This window comes from Balaenoptera physalus (assembly GCF_965194825.1).
Source record: "Balaenoptera physalus genome assembly, chromosome: 16".
In the NCBI taxonomy this organism is placed as follows: Eukaryota; Metazoa; Chordata; class Mammalia; order Artiodactyla; family Balaenopteridae; genus Balaenoptera; species Balaenoptera physalus.
Window position 1 is genome coordinate 26,966,997 of NC_138898.1, and position 20,841 is coordinate 26,987,837.

The following is a 20,841-nucleotide window of genomic DNA, read 5'->3' on the forward strand; positions in this document are numbered from 1 at the left end:
AGAGAGTGATAACAGTAATCCATGAGAGGGGTAAGGTCCCTCATATGTCCTGGATATCCCTAGTTCACCACCCCACTTCACCCTGCTTTGCTCAGATTGGATGTACCAGGGCATTTATGATACAAGCACACATGTAGCAGTTTCTCTTTGCTCAGAATCATTCTAAGCACTGTATATTTACTAACTCTTTATCCTTACAATTTGTGAGGTAGTTTATGTTTCCCTCCCATTTTACAGATGAAGAAACTGAGTCACAGAGAAGTTTATTTATTTGTTTGGAATCACAAAGTAAGTGCTAGCGTCAAATTCAAACCCATCATCTGATTCCAGAATAAGCTTTTCTACCTTCCAAAGGGAGGATGGGAATTAGGTGAGAAAGGGAGGAGAGAAGAGGGGAGGAAGGGAGGTTTGAGGACCACCCTGCTTCGGAGTGGCAAGGAAGGGAAGATGAAGGGAGACAGCTGCCCTGGGTCAGGAAGGAGCAGCCATTTGCAATCCTTCAGCCCAACATCCCTTTCATGTCCAGGGACTGTTTTGGTCCCAGCAATGCTCAGGAGTTGGAGTGCCAGCTGTTGTCCAAGGCTGAAAATGGAGGAAGAAGAGTTAGGGATTAAGGGAGTTTTCCAAGCCCGATACAAAGCTGACAGTCTTTATCCACAGGCATGTGTAGACTGGTGGGAGTTTTTGTGGGTTGGGCTGGAGGGGAGTCTGAATCCCAATGTGATTAAGCAGGAGAAGTGTCTCTTCCTTTCTTTCTCCTCTACAGCCCTAGGCAGGGAGACTCATGTAGTGCATGGAGCCCTGAGCAGGGGGAAGATCTGACCCCAGATCCCCTTATGGCTCTGGGCCAGTTCTGCATGTGTATGGATAGGGCCTGACAGAGTTAGGTTCTCACCTTCGGGCCCCACCCAATGGAGGCAGCCCCTCTACCTCCCATGCCTCTCCACATCCCAGGATCAGCCTGTTCAAACAGGCAGTAGAAGACACACTTCTATGTATGAGACTCTAGAGCCAGGAAACCTGGGTTCAAAACCTACTCACTCCTTCCTGGCTCTATGACCTTGGGCAAGTCACTCAATTTCTCTTAGCTTCAGAAAAGAAAGTAAAATGGCAGGCTTGGGGGATAACCAGTGCCTTCCTCCTAGGGCTTTGGTGAAAATTAATGCTAATCATTAGCTGGGGTGATGCCTCCCTCAGGAAGCCCTCTTGGATCTCCTACCCAGCTGTGCCCTGCTCCCTATCCCTCAGAGAAATCTCCCTGACCCTCCCCTATTATGAGCTTCCATGACACTTTAGTCTTTTCCTTCTTAACATCAATACACTGGCAATTTATCTTTGTATGTTTGCCTGTTTGGAATTGTCTGGGAGTTCCATGAGAGTTGGGACAATTCATCCATTTTCTTCACTGACAAATCGCCGAGTGCCCAGTGCTGTGCCTGGCACTCAATAGATATTCTATAAAAATCACTGAATGAATGAATGGATGAATGAATGAATGAAAGAATAAGTGATCAGCCCTATGAAATAGGTTCTGCTATTCTCCTCATTTTATAAACAAAGTCACTTATTCGGAAAAGGGCAGCGACTTGTGTAACTATGAAGCCCTTCTGTGTGTCAGGAGCTGTGCTAAGAAATTTACTGATATTACCACATGTTATCCTCAAACTAGCCTTTTTTTGGGGGGTGAGGAAACTGGAACTCAGGGAGGTGCTGTCATTTACCTGAGACCATTAGTTAGGAAGTAGCAGAGTTGGCATTCGAGAACTCTAGTTCAGGCAACTGGAGGAGTGACACTGAGGAAGGAACTGATGGGGTGCCTGAGTGGGTCAGGTGGGAGGGACCCACTTGTCACTGGTGCTGTAGAGGGGACTCTGCCCTGAGCAAGTTTGGACCAGTGTGTTCTGAGTGGCCTGAGATCAGAGATCAGGGATTCAGATTAAGACCAATGAGGAAGTACAGGGGTGGTGTTCCACTGCGGCCAGGGGCAGAATAACTTGGGCAAAGCCTCTGCAGTGGGACTGAGCCAGGCTCATTGAAGGGCTAAGATGAGGCTGGGTCTGGCTGTTGTGGAGGCAGAAGGTGGACCACAGCTGGTCAGAAGTGGCTAGGTCCTTTGAGATCTCATCTAGTTCCCTGAGATCTTCTTTCATTTTACAAACAGGGACACTGAGGTCCAGAGAGAAGTATATCTAGCAAGTGGCAGAAGCAAATCTGGGAGCTTTTCCTTAGTGCCCAAGGACATGGCCTCTGGGCTTTGTTGGGATTCACTCTTGGGAACAGCCTTCATCACATTTCCTCAATTAGCCAAGAGCTTAATCCGTGCCTACCACACCCTCTGCTTGGACCAGTTTCTAATACTATTCCTTTAGTCCTGTGCAAACTGTGCACAAGATAATTGACACAGCATTGTTTATAACAAGAAAAATTGGGAACGACCCACATGCCCATCAGTAGGGGACTGGCTAAATAAATCATGGACTTCCTGACAACGGAATGGCATGTGGCAGTAAAGGAGGTGATGAAGCACTCTGTCTCCTAATACAGAGAGGCAGCCGTATGGAAAAGCAAGGGACAGAACAGGTGAAAAGTGGGACTAATAATCTATATTTGTATTTGTTTGCATATGCATAAAGAAACTTTGGAAGTCTACATAAGGAAATGAGATTGCTGGAGAGCACTGGGCAGAAAGGAAACAGGTTGGGAGGGAGACTTTATTATATGCCTGTTTATAATTTTTTGAATCATGTGAATGTATTTACCTATTAATAAATTGAAATAATAACGGGGACAGGTGCTACTCAGCTACTGCTGAGTGTTGTCATATGGGAATAGGCAGTCAGTATGGTCAGATTTTCCAATTACTCAAGAGAAGCCAGAAATCCAGATTTTATTGTAAAATCTCTTGATTGTTAAACCTTGGCTCCATTTTCTCTCAAACACTTTTCAGGCCAAATAAATAGGTCAGTGGGTCAGATGTGGCCTGAGGGCCACCAGTTTTCAGCCTCGGCTCTAACGGCCTTCTGCTTCCAGGCTGGAGTTCTCAGCACCCCAGGTCTCTGCCCCACTGTGGGCAGCTGCAGACAGAAGCAGAAAAGTGTCTTGTCCTGCCCCCTTCCTGGCACCCTCCAAACCTTGCCCCTTGGGGCTGTGATATTTGGGGCTTTTAACTCAAGACCTGCAAGGCAGAGAGAGGTTATGAACGCTCAGATAAATCCTTCCCCCGGGGCCCTGCAGGCATCAAGGCACAGCTGTCTCCTGCTGCCCACCCATCTGTCCCTGGGAAGTGGGGACAGAAGTGGGGGTGGGCAGGAGTCTCCACTCTGAGCCTCAGATCACTGGACTCTGTCCAGACTCGGCATCCAAGAGATTGTGAGAAAAGAAAAACAGGGGCTTGGCTGCACCTAGTTGGTGTGTGCTGAGGTAATTCAACCAAATTACAAAATGCCAGAGCTGGAAAGGCCCTAAGGGACCATCTCATCCAACCCCCTCGTTGTGCAGCTGGGAAGACTGACCTCTGCTCCCCAACACCCCGCCCCAGACCATAGCTTTGTCGCTACTCTTCTGGACAACTGGACTGCACCAGCCTCTTCACTGGGCGCCCTGCAGCCTTTCTTCCCCCTCCTATTGTTCAATCTCCACCATTAGCCAGAGGGACTTTTTTAAAGAGAAATCTGATCAGATCCCATTCTGCTCAGAACCTTCTGACTACTTCCTACTCACTTTGAGCCTGACTCCTCAGCCCTGCCTACAAGCTCTCTCCTGCTCTCCTCTCCAACCTCTCATCCTTGCGTCTTTCCCTCGCGCATTCTGTTCCAGCCACACTCTTTGCTATTCCTTTAACATGCCAACCTTCTCCCTCTCACCCAGCTTTTGTTCCTTCTGCTCCCCCAGGTGTTCACAAGCCTCCATCTCTCTCTTCTCTAAAATGTTGCCTCTTCAGAGGGGTTTTTCTCATCATTTCCCCCCTACGCTCTGTCCCCTCACCTGCCTTATTTTTCATCCACAGCATTTATCACTACATGATGTTATAATATGTATTTGTGGAGGCAGCAGTCTTGCCTACATTGTTCACCACTGTGTCCTCAGCACTTAGCAGATTTTGGCACATAGATGCTTAGTGATCCTGAACCAGCTGTGACGTGAAAGGGCACAGTCTACAATTCAGGTGACAGCCAGTCCTGATTCTGCCATTACCTGCTTAGGTGACCTTAAGCAAGTCACGTCGCCTCTCTGGGCCTCAGTTTCCTCATCTGTAAAACAAGGGAATCACAAAGACACCTTCAATTCAACAATCCTGGGATGTCTTCTCTGTTCCAACGTCACTTTCTCCTCCATGGAATCTGAAAGTCCTTTAAACTAACGTAATTGTGCTTATTTATTGACTAGTTAATACATTCACATGATTCAGAATTCAAAGGTACAAAGGCAACACATATGTCTTTCCTATCTTGTTCTCCAAGTTCCTCCTTCCCTTAGGTACACAAGTTTCCCCTTTCTTCCTCCCTTCCTCCCTCCCTGCCTCCCTGCCTCCCTTCCTTCCTTTCCTTCTTTATTTCTCCCCTGCCCCCCACTGCTTACCTTTATACTGTCCTTCACCATTCTGAAACAAGTCATAGCTTAATTATACACAGTTCTGTGTTGCTTTTTTTCGCGTAACAGCATTTTTGGAGGTTGGTTTATATCAGTGCATAGAGAACACTCCTGTTCTTTTTTGCGGCATCCCAGTGTTCCATTGCATCGACGTACCATAATCTACTTCACCAATCCCCTAGGTGGTGGGCAATTAGGTTGTCACCAGCCTGTAGCAATACTTCAGTGAATGACTTTGTGGACACACCATTTTGGATACCTGTATAATAAATGCACTTGCTGATTCAATGGTAGGTGTGTTTATAATTTTGATAGATGCCCCCTATAGGGACTATACCAATTTATCCCACACATATCAGCATTGAGTAAAAGTGCTCATAATAGGCCTTTTTAAATGGACTGCAATAAGTCCTCAAGACTCCTTGTATAATAGATGAATAAATTGTTCAACCTTGCTAAGCCTGTTTCCTCGTCAATAAAATGAGTACCCTACTTCATAGAGTGGTGCTAAGGATCAAATGAGATAGCGCATGGGAAGTCCTCAGCATAGTTCTTGGCACACAGTAGGGCCTCTATGAAGGTTCGCATTCCTCCTCTGCTTGATGTTATCATCTGCCCCCAGACTGCGAGCTCTGTGGGAACAAGGACCTTGTCTGTCTTGTTCGGTGCTATAGCACAGCCCTGGCTAATGGAAGGTGTCCAATAATTATTTAGTAAGTGAATGAGTCCACTTTCCAACTTCACTTTGCCCACTAGGCCCTGCATTATGACCTAGCTCCTGCCTGTCCATTCAGCTCATCCCCTACCTCTTTCTCCCCTTCTCCTTGGGATCCAGCCACACTGCCTCCTCCAGGTTCCCTCCTGCCACAGTGCCTTTGCACTTGCTGTTTCCCCTGCCTGAAACAATTTCTTTACCCCACACCCACCCATAACCTCTCCATTTGCTTAGTTTATTTCTACTCATCTGTAGGTCTCAGGTCAAATGTCACTTTCTTAAGAAAGCTTCCTCTACATCTATTCCCTGATTTATATGGGGACACCCCTCTATACAATCTCATTGGACTCTGAGCTTTTCACATTTGAGCCTTATCACAATAGGAATGGTGCCTGCATGAATGTCAATCTTATCCCTGTGACCAAAAGCCCGTGAGGCTCAGGACTAGGTCTGTCCTGTTTACCATTGAATCTGCAGAGCCTGGCACAGTGTAGGCACTCAATAACCATGGCCTTGAGTGAATAAGTGAGTGCCAACACCCATTTTACAGAAAGGTTGAGCCACGCATCCCCACCCAAGACTGTGGAAGTCTGGACTCCATGTTCCACTCTGTTTCCAGTGGAAAGAGCAACTTCCGCAATGTTTTGGTTGGTAAAGAAGAAGAGAGAGAGAGATTGGACTCTTAATTCCCTCCAAGGCATGATTATGTCACGGCCTCACTCATTCATTCAGCAGACCTCTCCGGGGACATCATCTGAGGGTCCTGGGTACTCGAGGGGAAGCCCACAGAGCCCCTAGCCTCAGTGGGCTCCCATGTCAGTGAGAAAGCCAAAACCATGGCAAAAATAGGTTTAGTCCAAAACAAGAAAGTGATCGATGCCAGAAGAAAAGGAGGACGACAGTCCTTCTGGAAGACCTGAGGGAGAGCCACCCTCCTGGGGGATCAGGTCGGGGATGGGATGGGGTCTTCTGGGAGGAGGGGCCTTAAGAGAAGAGTCAGCCTCAACAAGTGGAGAAGGAAAGCAAAGGGTACTCCAGGCAGAGGGCACAGCCCAAGCAAAGGCAGAGAGGTGGGCAAGTCAGGGAGTGTTTGGGAACCAGGGTTCAAGGAGAGTAGAGGAAGAGGAGGTGGAGAAGAACTCACAGACAAGTATCAGGAGATGTGTCCCTGAAGGATCATTGCAGCTCTTCTTATAATCCCCAAAGATGGAAAACAAGTGTCCATCCACAAAAGAATGAGTCAGTAAACATGATTACTCACAACCACCACACCGGCAAGCCGCAGAAAGGTGGATAATACCTAATGTTCGGGAGGCTGTGCATCACTGGTAGGGGCGTGGATGGGTACAGCCACTCTGGAGGTCAATGTGGCATTGTTCAGGGAAAAAAAGCGTGTGCATGCCCTTCAGCAAGGCAACAGCACACTAGGGTGTTCGTTGTGGCACTGTGTGTCCATGCGGAGAAGAAGGGAGCTCAAGCACCCACAACCAAGGAGGAGGACGTATGAAACGTGGTGGAAGCAGTTACGGGTTCTCTGGAGTTTCCAGGAGCAAGGAACTAGAGGTACACAGAGGATGTGGATAGATCCGAGGAACATCGAGATGAGAAAAAAAAAGTGGGAAATGAACACAATTTGCAGCACAATAATGTTATGTGGATTATCCGTATCTACTACCTACTCAAACTAATCATACCCAGCAATCCCACTCCTAGGTATTCACGCCACAGAAATGATACCTACGTGTGTGTACCCAAAGACATACACACGACTGTTCATATCCGCGCTCTTTGTAACAGCCCCAAGCTGGACACCACCACAGCTCCACCAGCAGCAGAATGGCTTAACTGCTGTGCAGTCCTCTGATGGAGTACGCTTCAGCATCGAGAGTTAAGTGATCTACAGCCACACCCAACGATAGAGATAAATCCGTGGCCAAAATGTTGAGCGAAAGAAGTCAGACATAAAAGAGCACATTCTGTGTGATTCCGTTTGCATAAAGTTCAAAAACAAGCAAAACCGATGTACGGTGTTAGAAGTCAGAGCGGTGGTTACCTTGGGGTGGGGGATGGGAGGGCTTGGAGGCGATCTTCTGGGGAGGGGAGCCGCTGACATTCTGTCGCTTGATCTGAGTGCTGCGTACTTGGGTGTGTTCAGTTTTTGACCGTTCATAAACTATAGTATACTTAAGATTTGTGCACTCCTGTGTGTGTTATCCCTTCATAAGAATTTTTAAAATACATAAACACATAACACAACTACTATGCATTTTTCAAGGAATCACAAATATTTAAGGACATATATCAAACACAGTACAGAGGGTTTCGGTGAGCTCAGAATTGAGTGGGGGTGGGGGGAAAAAAGAGAAAAGAATGTAAACAAGAGAGGGTCTTTGAAGACTAACTCATGATCACGTGCTAAGAGCTGAGAGGTGAGATTAATTCAACTGCCTATACTTTAGTGCATGAAAAATAAATGTAAAACTTAATTTAGGAAACTAGATAAACAAATGAACTCTGGTGCTTATAGACTGTAGAATACTCTGCAGCAGTCAGGGAATAGGAGAGAGATCTAAATATACCCATCAAAGATGTCCAAGAGCAAACAGGCTGCAGAGTGATCATTTGCGTGCAATGCCTTCCATCCCACCTTCCTACCCTGCCACGCACATAATAGTCTTACATATGTTCTCTGGGTTCCTAACTACATCTTTAAATGAACAGCATCACACACCCAAACTGGGCCTGTGGAGAGAACTGAGATGGGGGAGGGGTGTCAAGACGGAACGTTAGTCTTCTCTGTAATGTTTTCATTTTCAATAAGAAGAATCTATTCATGGAATTTTACATGAATGGATTTAGTATTAAAGGTAGTAGTAAAGAGCAGCTCAGGGAGGCTGGGAATGTTCTGGGCTTGTATTATCTTTGAGGTCACTTTTAAGATTTTTCAAGTCAAGCCTTGGGACCATCTGTTGCCTGATGAAATCGAGGTGCAGGGAGTTAGGACACAGGTCCCCACCTGGCATCCCCATCTGGCTGCATGACCTTGGGAGGATCCCATGCCCTTTTTGGGCCTCAGTGTCCTCATCTGCCCAATGGGAATCAGATTTCTTCCTTCCCTGGGGACGTGGGAGGATGAAGTGAGGGCACGAGGAGAATCACATGAATATAAGGGATTATTCTCTGGGTCAGGGGAGGAGAGGGAGTGGAAGCCTCCCCTCCACCTGCCAAGCCCACAAGGCACAAAGGAAGCAGAGGGAGGAGCTGGGGACCACCCAGGAGAGCAAACAGCCCATCTGTGGGACAAGGGCACGTTGTCAGCAGCTGGGAGGCCTGGCCTGGACCACTCGCAGGCCAGAGCCCGTGGGCCAGCCACCCAGGCTGCCTGGAAAATTGGGATATTGAGCCAGCTTCCTGCTACTCCCAACCCCAGTGCAGTCACAGCCCTGTCACCTCTCCAAGCCCCCATCATCACCCTCCCACCCCCAACACACACACACACACACACACACACACACACACACACACACACACACACAGGACCGCACCATACTTGCCCTTTTTAGCCCATCCTATCCCCACAGCCAGAGAGGTTTCACAAGGTAAAACCCAATCACGTCCCATGCTTGCTCAAGACCCTCCAGTAGCTTCGTATTGATCTGGGAACAAAATCCAATCCCCTTACCTTAACAACAAGGCCTGGCATGACCTGCCGCTCCCACCTCCACCTCCAGCATAGGGGTTAAGAGCCTGGCCTCAGAGAGATCTGCCTTGGTTAGAATTCTGGCTCTTTTCCTCATTCATTCATTCAAAAATGTTTATTGAGCACCTACTGTGGGCCAGGTACTGTTGTAGGTATTGAAGATACATCAGAAACAAATGAGACAAAGATTCCTGCCCTCATGGAACTTCTTTTCTAACGGAGGGAGATTAACAATAAATATTAGATTTATTAGGTTAAATAGATTAAATAGCATGCTGGAAAGTGACAAAAGCTGTAAAAAAAAAAAAAAAGTAGAGCAGAGGAAGTTGATCAGGAGTACTGGGGGGATGGGGGTTTTATTTTTAAATAGAATGGTCAGGGTAGGCCTCACTGAGAAGGTGAAATTTAAGCAAAGACTTTTAGGAGCTGAGGGAGGGAGACAAGAGGACACCAAGGGAAAGTACAGGTGGAGGGAGCAGCCAGTGCAAAGGCCCTGAGGTGGAACTGCACCTGGCTGGTTTGAGGAGCAGCCAGGTGCTGGGGAGAGAGGTGGGAGACGCTCAGAGAGGTAGGGAAGGTCATGTAGGGCCTTGTGGGCCTCGGTGAGGAGTTTGGCTTTTACTGAGTGAGATGGGAGCGTTGGAGGGTTCTGACCATAAGGGAGTGGGGGAGGCAGGACAGGGAAGGAGAGGAAGCCAAGTAGCGCTTGCGGATGTCGTGTGGGTGGTTGCTTCAGCCTGACTCCATGTGGGAACTCTGGAGCATAAGTTACACCTCAGAGTTATCCACCCACACCCCTGTCAGCATCCCACGCAAAGAAGGTGGGCTTTCATAACCCTGAAATGATGAGCTACAGCTTGGAGGAAGGGTGGGTCCCCCCAGAAGGCTCCAGCAGCCTGAAAGCAGTCGTCCCAAAGGAGAGAAGTGGGTGCTGGTCACTGAACACTTACCCAAGGCGGGGGGGGGGTGCACAGAAACAGTCAAAGGAGGCCCAAGGGGAAGGGGTGCAGCATCGTTCTTATTGCCTCCAGTCCCCAAACACCAAAACCCCAGTAGTTACAGCCCTTTGGCCTGGGGCAGTGGGTGGCTAAAGATGGGGCATACCCCAGTGTGACTAGGTAGAATTTTCTGGTTAGGAAAGACCTAGGGTCCACCTCCACCTGAGTTGCAGAGGGTTTCATACTCTGCAATGTCCGGATAACGTGGCAGTCCAGCCTTATACACCTTATGGGATGGGGAGCTAGTTACCCTTGGGTTAGATCTGTTCACTTTTGGATACTTTGGGTTTTAGAAAGTTCTGCTTCATGTTGAGCCCATGGCTGAGCACCGACTGTATGCCAGGCACCATCCTAGGTCCTGGAGACACAGCAGCAAACATGACAGACAAGGTCCCTGCCCTGAGAAACTCTCAACTGGAGAGGGAGATGATTAGAGAAAAAGATGGTGTGGTAAGTGCAGAGGTGGTGGTAACCCAGGAAGCTGTGGGGGCCCCGAGAGGACTCTTGACCTTTGGGAGGAGGTGACACCAAGCTGATAAGTGGGGGACATGTAGTAGTTACACAGGTACAAAGTTTGGGAGAAAACGAATCCAGGCTGATGGAAGAGTGTGTGCAAAGGCCCGGAGAATCCCACCAGTGTTCACTGTCTCCATTGCTACCCTCTGTCCAGCAACTATCCTCTCCTGCCTGGATGATTTTAACAGCCTCCTCGTGGGTCTCCCACAGAGAGGCAAAGAAGCTGGGGCAGGCAGCCACTAGCTCCTTCCTCTTCTTTGCTGAGGGCCACTCCTGTGGATGTTAACTCACCTGCATTCCCCACTCAACCTGCATCTGTGAGCAGGGAGAAACAGGAAGCCACAGGCCTGTGCGGCAGTACTTGCAGGCCACCCACAGGGAGGGCCTGGCCATGTGGGCGGGGCACCTATAGCCCCATCTATAGGCCCACAGGCTCCATGCCTCCTTCCCCTTTCCGACATCACTTCCTACTCTGCCCGCCCCCCACCTTCCCCCCACACTCTGTTCCATCTACACTGGCTTTGCTGTCCTTCCAACTTGCCAAACGAAGGCTCATCTCAGGGCCTTTGTATTTGCTGTTCCCTCTGCCTGGAATGCTCATCCCCCAGATGCCCACGTGGCTCACCCGCTCACCTCCTCCACATCTCTGCACAAATGCCACCTCTTCAGAGAAGCCCTCCCTGACCACCTTATCTCAAATCGCCCCTGGTTCATTCCCTCTCCACCTTGCCCTGCAGTGTGCTCCATAGCACTTATCACCCACCACCTGACATATGATATAGTTGCTTGTTCACGTGTTTATTGTCTGTCTCTCCCACCAGACTGAAAGCTTTCTTTTTTTTTTTTTTTTTAATTTTATTTATTTATTTATTTATGGCTGTGTTGGATCTTCGTTTCTGTGCGAGGGCTTTCTCTAGTTGGCGGTGAGCGGGGGCCACTCTTCATCGCGGTGCGTGGGCCTCTCACTATTGCGGCCTCTCTTGTTGCGGAGCACAGGCTCCAGACGCGCAGGCTCAGCAATTGTGGCTCACGGGTCTAGTCGCTCCGCGGCATGTGGGATCTTCCCAGCCCAGGGCTCGAACCCGTGTCTCCTGCATTGGCAGGCAGATTCTCAACCACTGCGCCACCAGGGAAGCCCTGAAAGCTTTCTGAGGGCAAGGACCAGGTCTGATTTTGCTCACGGTGAAATCCCTATAACAGGGCCAGGGCAGTCAATAAATATTTGTGAAACAGATGGTTCTGAAACATAAGTGATTCTGAAACAGGAGCCTTTCCAGGTCTGACTGTCCCAAAGTCTTAGATATGACCTCCCTCCCTCCCCAACATTGCAAGTGGCCAGGGGTGCCCTCTGAGGGCCAGTCACAGCCAAGAAGCTGCCAATTTGGGAGACTTCCTCAACCCTTCCCCACCCGGGCCCATCTGTCAGGGGTCAGGGGTCAGGGGTCAGCCCGGTCCAGCCCTCTTTGAGCCCCAAGATGGAGGAGACCCAGTCCTGGGGTCCAGGCCCCACAGATGCCTGGTGAGGCCTGTTTCTCCTTTGGCAAATGTTCCCCCTTCCTTCACAGGGCCTGCGTCTGCGTTTCTGAACCAGAAGGTGTTTACACAAAACATCCTGGGTTTGGCGACAAATTCACCCTCAATGAGGAATCCTTAATGAATCTCCTTCTTTGCCCATGACAGGTGGCTGCAGGGAAAACTAGCTCTCCCTCTGGCAGTCGAAGGAAGCCAATGGCCAGGCAAAGACGGCCTGCTACTGCGACTTCTGGGGCCACGATTTAGGGGAGGGCCTTTTTTCAGGGTCCAGAGACAGCTGCGGTCTGGCTTACTGTGTGACAGGGCATTGCCCTTTTCCTGGCCTCAGTCTGCAACTGTGAAGTGTGTAATAACCCATCCACACAAAGGTTGCTGTGAAATTCAAGTAAGGCAAGGGGTGTGAAAGGGCTTGGTTACAGTGGCCAAAAGGAGAGAAATAAAAGCTGGACTCAGGGAAACAAGAGGTCAGAGCTCTAGTACTGGGTCTGCTCTTGACTTTTTAAAGTCCTCGCCACTCTCTCAACCTTGGTTTTTGCAGCTGTACAATGAGGTATTGGGCTTGAAGATCTCTAGGGAACCCTCTGGTTCTGAAGGGCCGCCAGTTTCCACCTGCCTGCCTCGTCTTGGAGGTCTTCCCAGATCCTACAGCCCACACCAATTCACTTTCCAGCACTTACACAACTTTCTTCTGAGCTGGCACTTCATCGCTCACTGCCCATAGTTTTCCAGCCCCTTCCTTGGGTCTAGGTCATCTATTCCGGACATTGGGCCTAACACAGGGGCTCAACGAACGTGGAGGTCAAACTGAATTTAAAAAGATTCCTGCCTCCTTCCAACCCTGAGGAAAGACAATGAGGGGGATTTTAATTCACTCTCATTTTATAAACTGGAACCTGAAGGTGTCAGAGGTTAATATAAGTCACACTGCCACATGGGCCTCGGTGTCCCTCAGGCAGGGAGGGGAAGAATGATTTGATTTCTCCAAAGCACTATCACTGCCTGCCATAGTATATAATTATTTGTTTTGTCATTAATTGTCGATGTTTCCCGCTAGATGAAGTTGCACGAGGGCAGGGACTTTGTTTTGTTCACTGCTGCACCCTCAGCCCCCAAAACTGCCTGGCACACAGGAGGGGCTCAAGAACTGTATGAAAGGAAGAGGTTGAAAGGTTTGGGCCTGCAGGGGGCGCTTCAGCCCCGCCCCCAAAGCTAGGCCCCGCCTCTCGCGTCCGGCCGCCGCGCGTGCATTGGAGCCTGCGCGCCACCGTTCTTCTTTCAATTGCGCATGCGCGCCGGAAGCCCTGTCAGATCGGCGCGTGCGCGGACCGAGCTGCAGCGGAGGTAGAGTGGAGGGGGATACGGATCGCGGCCGAGCCGAGTCGGAGCAGGTGAACACTATGCTGTCGCCCGAGGCGGAGCGGGTGCTTCGGTACCTCGTGGAGGTGGAGGAGCTCGCCGAGGAGGTGCTGGCGGACAAACGGCAGGTAGGAGGCCCGTCCGCGGGGCTGGGGCCCGGGTTTGGCCTGACGGCGAGCGCCTAGGGAAACGCGCGTGGTCCGGAACTGACTCCAGCTCGGGCTCGCCGTGAGTTGACCTAGGCTTGTGGGCCAAGGGCTGTGACGACAGACCGGGCGGTTGTGAGATCACGTGGGCTAAATGCGTGGCACGGCACCTTGCTTCACTCTTTTATTTAGCATATATTAAGTGAGCGTTGTCTGTGCCAGGCCTTTCGTCTCTCGCCAACTTTTCTCTGCCTCTTGCCCTGCCTTCTGGATCCGACCCATTACCCCTTTGGGCGTTTGGTTGACCTGAACCCCTTTTTCAAAATGCAGTTCTTGGGCCACCTCACCGACCTGGGCTGCACCGCCCCAGTCCAGGCCCTGAGTGGAGAAGAGGAACAGGAAAGACCCCTGAGTGGTCTAGTGATTGCACAGGAGTGGGGACTTGGTAGGAGCGTGGGGCCCTGGCCATGGAGGGCCGTGTAGACCTGCACAGGGAGTTTGGGTCTGGTTCTAATGGAAATGCCAAGGGTTTTAAGGGAGTTCGTGGTGGGAAAAGATGCTCAACATCACTAATTATTAGGGAAATGCAAATCAAAACTACAATGAGGTATCACCTCACACCAGTTGGAATGGCAGTCATCAAAAAATCCACAAAAAATAAATGCTGGAGAGGGTGTGGAGAAAAGGGAACTCTCTTGCACTGTTGGTGGGAATGTAAACTGATACAGCCACTGTGGAGAACAGTATGGAGGTTCCTTAAAAAAACTAAGAATAGAACTACCATATGACCCAGCAGTCCTGTTACTGGGCATATACCCTGAGAAAACCATAATTCAGAAAGTCACATGTACCCCAATGTTCATTGCAGCACTATTTACAATAGCCAGGACATGGAAACAATCTAAATGTGTCTATCGACAGATGACTGGATAAAGAAGATGTGAGATATATCCATATATATATCCATATATATAATAGAATATTACTCAGCCATAAAAAGGAATGAAATTGGGTCATTTGTAGAGATGTGGATGGACCCAGAGTCTGTCATACTGGGTGAAGTAAGTCAGAAAGAGAAAAACAAATGTCGTATATTAACACATATATGTGGAATCTAGAAAAATGGTACAGATGAACCTATTTGCAGGGCAGGAATAGAGACACAGATGTAGAGAATGGATGTGTGGACACGGGGGTGAAGGGGAGGGTGGGATGAATTGGGAGATTAGGTTTGACATAAATACACTACCATGTGTAAAATAAATAGCTAGTGGGAACCTGCTGTATAGCACAGGGAGCTCAGCTCGGTGCTCTGTGATGACCTAGATGGGTGGGATCGGGGACTGGGGAGGGAGGTCCAAGAGGGAGGGGATATATGTATACATAATAGCTGATTCACTTCATCGTATAGCAGAAACTAACACAGCATTATAAAGCAATTATACTCCAAATAAGTAAATAACAAAAAATTTTAAAAAACAGTAACCTATGTAGTGGGTCCTATTCCTGTCTCCGTTTTTCAGAGAGGTGAAATCACATAGCTCATAGTGGACAGCAGGATTCAAACCTGGGTATTCGGCTTCAGAGCCAGTGCTGTCAGGCAGTATGCTGTACTGCCTGCTTACTCCCTTTGTAGCTGTTGGGCTGTTACCACCATCTCAGTGCCAACACCTCTGCTGTTCTGATCTAATATTGTTGGGTTTTTCATGATACTAGGTCAGAATCAACTGGAGGAGCTTGTCCAGGGAGTGGTTTGCACTCTCCTAGTGATTCTGAAATGCCCTAAAGCTTGAGAACTAGTGCTTCAGTGGATAATAAAAAAAAAAATTACCTATTTAGTCATTAAACATTTCCGCAGCACCTACTTTGGGGGGAAGACACCTGGACAAAGCATTGTTTTTAAGGAGCTGGAAGCTGAGTGGGGGAAGAAATACCTTCACACATCAGTCCATTTTAGGCAGGACATTGGAATTAACCTAGGAATGATGCCTTGTCTCTGTTAGGTTTTAATAGCCCTGGTCTGTTGGGAGTACAGGCTGGGGTAAGAAGTAGCTGAGTTCCTTCCTTCCCCTGTGTTTTTCAGATTGTGGACCTGGATACCAAAAGGAATCGGAACCGGGAGGGCCTGAGGGCCCTGCAAAAGGATCTCAGCCTCTCTGGTAAGCCTAGACCTCCTCGCTGCAGCCCAGGAGGCCTGTTCCGTTTTCCTTCTAAGGCCTTTGACTTGTCCCTGATAGAGACTGGGCAGGAGGCCACAGGCATGTAGCACAGCCCGTGGAGATGGGGGAGACGGTATTGCAGGTCTGACATAGACTGTGGCTCAGGGTTTCAGCAGCTACTCTGCTTTAGTTTTCTCTATGATACTTCCTCAGTAACAGGTCGTTAGCTGCCAGCTTATTAGTGATGGCACTGGGAAAATGCTGGGGGGTATAAAAACCCCCAGCACTTGAAAATTGTGAATTGAAAATTCACAATTTGAAAATTGTGAGAAAGCTGAAGAAGGAATTGGACATGGGGTAGGTTTTGGAGAAGGGGATAGTGGCTCTCTAGATGAGGCCAAGTGGTTGTGACAGAGTAAGGAGCAGCGGAGGGGTGTGTGATGAGGCTGAAGAGGTGGGCAGAGGCCAGGCCATAATGAAGCGCCTTGGGGACCAAGGGTTTAAAGTGCACTGGGAAGCCTAAAACCTTCCAGTTTCTTCTCGTCTCACCAGAGTAAAATCCGGAGTCCTGCAAGACCCCATGGAATCCAGACTTCCTTGAACTCTCCCACATCATCTCCTCTGCTCTCCCCCTTACTCATCGGCTCCACCCTCGCTGGTGTCCTTGCTGTTCCTAACGCCCCGGCACATTACTGATCTTTGCTGTTCTTGGTTCCTCTGCCTGGCTTGCTCTTTCCCCAGGTGTCTGCAGGGCTTACACCCTCACTTTCTTTGGGTCTCTGCCCAAATGGCACATAATCAGTGAGGCCATACCAGACTGCCTGGTATAAATGACAAACTCCTCCCCTACTTTGGCATTCTCTATCTCTCTTACCCTGCTTTAGTTTTCTTTACGATATTCTTCAGGGTCTGACAAATCATATCTTTGTTTATTGTCTTTACTTTTTTGTTTATTCCCTCTCCTCCACTATAACATAAGCTATGAGGGCAGGAACTTTGTCCTGTTCTGCTGTGTTCTCAGCATCTAAAACAATGCCTGGCATAAAAATATTTGTTGAAGGAATGACTGTTTGCCATTTCAGAAGACGTGATGGTTTGCTTTGGGAACATGTTTATCAGGATGCCTCACCGTGAGACGAAGGAAATGATTGAGAAAGGTAAGGCCTCCTGGGCAGGGGTCAGGAACAGGTCCCCTCGCACCCCCCAGCCTTGGTCTTAACCCAGAACCGAGAGTCAGGCTTTCTTTGGGCAGCAGCTTGATGAGAGGCGGCTGTGTGCATGTTAATCCCTGCTCTGCCACTGAGTTATTTCCGCATCTCTAAAAGGGGGACACTTCTACGTAGCACGGTTGTTGTGAAGTTGAGATAAAACAGGACGCGTGCCTAGCGCAGTGCTTGTTTATCAGTGAGGAATGAGTTGGACTGCAAATAACAGAAATCCAGCAAATTGAGGGTTAAGGAAATAGAGTTCTGTTTTTCTTATGTAAAAGTTGTCCAGAGATGGGCAGTACAGGACTGGCACAGCTGTTCAGCAGTGTCACCTTAACATATTCGCATGGTTATTTTGTCATCGTTGAAGGCCTCATGTTTGAGTGCCAGGCTGGAGAAAAGGCAGAGGGTTTTCTCCATATATGGCCTTGCCTTCTACTTTGAAAATAAGACCGTCCACCTCAGGGACTTCTGCTAATACCTCATTTGCCAGATTTAAGCCACATGCCCACACTTAGCTGCCAGGGAGCCTGGCAGAGGAGCTCTTATTTTTCACACCCCCTGCAACAGCAGGTGGGTTGAAAATGGACGTTTGGGAAGAGTGAACCTCTAGGGTCTGCCACAGCCTGTATGCACAACATATGTTACTCAAATCTCACAACTACGTTCCTGGAGGCTCTTTGGAGGAGCGTCATAAAGGCAAAAGGTCAGGCTACAAATGAGTCCTTGGCTGGGAAAAGGGCAAGTTATGCATGTTTTCTCTTCCGTACCCCTGAAAACATGTGGGCCAGGAGGACCAACAAGGTTGCCTCTGTCCCTGAAAACAGGGTATCTCTATCCCTATTGAAACCGAAATTCTAGCAAAGGAAACTAGGTCAGCTTGGAGGAGAAGCTTGCGGCTGTCTTGTTGAAAAACATACACTAATATCACGGTTATAAAATTAAGAGTCGTCATTTCACTTGGGTGGAGGCTGGAGGCCGCTCAGACTAAGCTTCCAGGGGCATCGCCTGCCTGGGTTCAGGATCCTCGGCTCTCTTAGCCCACAGGTGTGGTCTTGTCACCGACATAGAGAAGGTCTGTGACATCATCACCTCTGGTTCTCAGGGATGGACACAGGCTAAACAAGCTTGTGGGAGACTGTGCTTCCTCATTTACAGTGAGAACCGGAACCACTGCCCAGGCCAGAAGGCTCGGCTGGTTAGGGCTTTTACCCATCAGAAAGAGTGAAAGCCTGTGAGGAAGATAGGAATGTCACTCACGAGTGGATGAAAACAGAGCTGGTGGAGTTGGTTGGGTGGCAGCAGGCAGTTGCACTACTTACCGTGCATCTGCCTTTGGGTGCAATCCGTCCTGTAAGACAGCCTTCTCTTCACAGCCCTGAATTAGGCTAAGCGTGAGCATTAGGCTGAACGTTGACTGTTCGCGTATCAGTCACCACAATCCTGCCTTTGTGAAAACCCCTCACCTTGATGAATGTGGGTTTGTGAAATTCCTCAGCCACCTGTTTTCCATCCATCTTAGGGTAGGCTGGGTCTAGGTTCTTCTTTTTGTCCTTACATTTGAATTTTCCATAATTTCACTGTGGGAGGGTGACCTAAAATCCTGGCGTTGCCTTCCCCATCCACTGGCCAGGGTACTTTGCGTAATGAAAACAGTTCGGTGAACTGTGAGTCGGGGGACTGGTGTGCTCAGCCCTGTTTTGGGCTCACTCAGGGGTCGGGGCAGGTCATGTCCCTTCTCTAGCCTTTAGTTTCTTCCTCAGCTGGTCTCCGAAGTCCCCTTTTCCTTCCCACATGCTAAGACCCCTTGCTCTTAAGGGGGCTGGGGAGAGGCTGGCATCCTTAGATCTGTTTATAGTATAACCTCATCTTGTTTGCCCATCTCATTTTTTCAGATCAGGAACATCTGGATAAAGAAATAGAGAGGCTCCGGAAACAACTTAAAGTGAAGGTCAATCACCTCTTTGAGGCCCAAGGTATTGGCCTGGGGGCTGGGGGTGGGGCTGGAAACCAGGAGGGGAGACAACCATCAACACGGACTTTGAAGGCAGGGGTGGGAAGCCCCTCCAGGTGGGCAGTGACCCGGGCAGCTGGTGAGTGGCACTGAAGCTGTGGGCAGTGGGCAGGGTTGTCTCAAGCCGCTCAGAGATGGAATGGACGGGAAGTTTGTGGGATCTTATTCCTGTCACAAATTCTTTTCAGGCACCAGGAATGGCCTGGGATATCTCACATTTATGCCAGGGCATGGTGTCGGGACTGGGATAGCTCTGACTAAGGGTCAGAAGGCCTCAGTCAGGTGGTCCAGGTTAGAGCTGAATTTCTAGGTAAACCAAACCACTCCAGATTGGTCACAGTCTGGTGCAAATCTGGAGGTTTCTAGACAGCAGTCATGACTCTGCAGGTTCCTGGTGACTCAGGAGCAGGTGTCGATGTGCATTGTTCAGTGCATTGCAGAATTTGAGGTCCATTTCTGTCAGACCTCAAGGCCAAGTGTTTGGCAGCATGAATGCAGTGTAAGCCCCTTTCCCAGGCCTGACTCCAGGGCCAGTAGGTTGGACAGCAGGAGCCCCGACTCGCTAATGAATTGTCTTCTCTCCCTAGGCAAACCGGAGCTGAAGGGTTTTAACCTGAACCCCCTCAACGAGGATGAGCTTAAAGCTCTCAAGGTCATCTTGAAAGGATGAAATTTAAGAACCAAAGTGGGGGACCTAAGACCAGCATCCCCCCTGGGATCATGGAGGACCTAGAACTCTCCAGCCTTGACACCTGCAAGGACAGGATCTACTCTGCAAGGGGACAGTTGTGAGGAATCTGGCCATAGCCCTTGTACGAAGCTTCTTTGTCTGTAGCACTTGGCTATTGTGTGACGGCAGGAGGGAACCCTCAGCCTGCCAGTATCTGCCGGGCCTGACCACTGGGGCTGGGTGGACACAAGGCCCATTGACAGGCCCTGGCAGCCACCAGGAGGTGGGAGGGGGCAGCGCTTGTGGGGGTGTGAGAATGACTGCAACAGGCACTTCTCAACAATGGCCTGCTATTGAAATGGGCCCCGGGCAGGGGGAAGAGTGGGAGCTTCATTCCAGCATTCCTCTCAGAAAGAGAGAGACACATTTTCAAGCAGTGTGTGTAACGGAATTGGAATAAAGCAGGAGGCTCAGAGGACGCTCCTGTCCTGAATGAAGGACAGAATCTTGGTGCTTCATGGTCCGCCATAGGCAGACACACAGTCCCCCTGCACTGCCTCCATTTGGGCCCATCTTCCTGCTTGCCCCCAGGACGGAGCCCAGAGTAGGTGCTGCGTATCAACCTGCTGCGGCTGCTCTGTAGTCAGGAAGGCCTTGCAGAGTCCTGCACCAGAGGTGGGTGAGGGGCTGCGTCTTACGGTGCTGCCCTTGTGTAAGATGCGCCTCCACCGGCTCTGAAAGCAGGACCCGGGCCAGTGCTGCTCGGAGTTCCCACCTGCCTTCAGGGTCTGCGATCCTGACGTGAATGTGCCGTGAGGGATGTCTTTCGTGTGCCTCGAGGGCTCAATAAATGTTACCTACATGAATGAATACCAGATTCTAGTCTTCACCTCATTCAGTCCTTAATTGAGGGCATGCCACTCCTTTAGGATACCATCTATGAAGGGGCAGTGGTTCCTCCTTGAAATGATGTCAGACAGTAACAACAGAAGATGGCAGGATGGAGAGGGCACTCCATTTGGTTCCAACCAAGTTATAATGGGGAATCAAGCTGGCATGGCCAGATCCTGTGTTTTCTTCAAGATAATCTAGAAATTTAGATTTTTAGGTTAAATCCTCTGTTTTTTAAATACTGCGAATTCAGAAAATTTTTTACAACTTGGGTGTTGGCCAACAAGACACTTTACATAAGTCAAATTTGGCCCAGACCTATGATTTTGCATCCTCTTGAGTTTT

General features: G+C 49.3%; 1 protein-coding gene across 1 annotated transcript; it reads left to right on the top strand.

Moving 5' to 3' along the window:
- Positions 1-13,349: 13,349 nt before the first annotated feature.
- Positions 13,350-20,475, top strand: PDRG1 (p53 and DNA damage regulated 1). The gene is made up of 5 exons (XM_082430508.1): positions 13,350-13,536; positions 15,638-15,713; positions 16,796-16,870; positions 18,817-18,897; positions 19,523-20,475. Exons 1-5 carry the CDS (start codon positions 13,450-13,452, stop codon positions 19,603-19,605), a joined length of 402 nt encoding a protein of 133 aa, XP_082286634.1. The 5' UTR covers positions 13,350-13,449; the 3' UTR covers positions 19,606-20,475.
- The last annotated feature ends 366 nt before the right edge of the window (positions 20,476-20,841 follow it).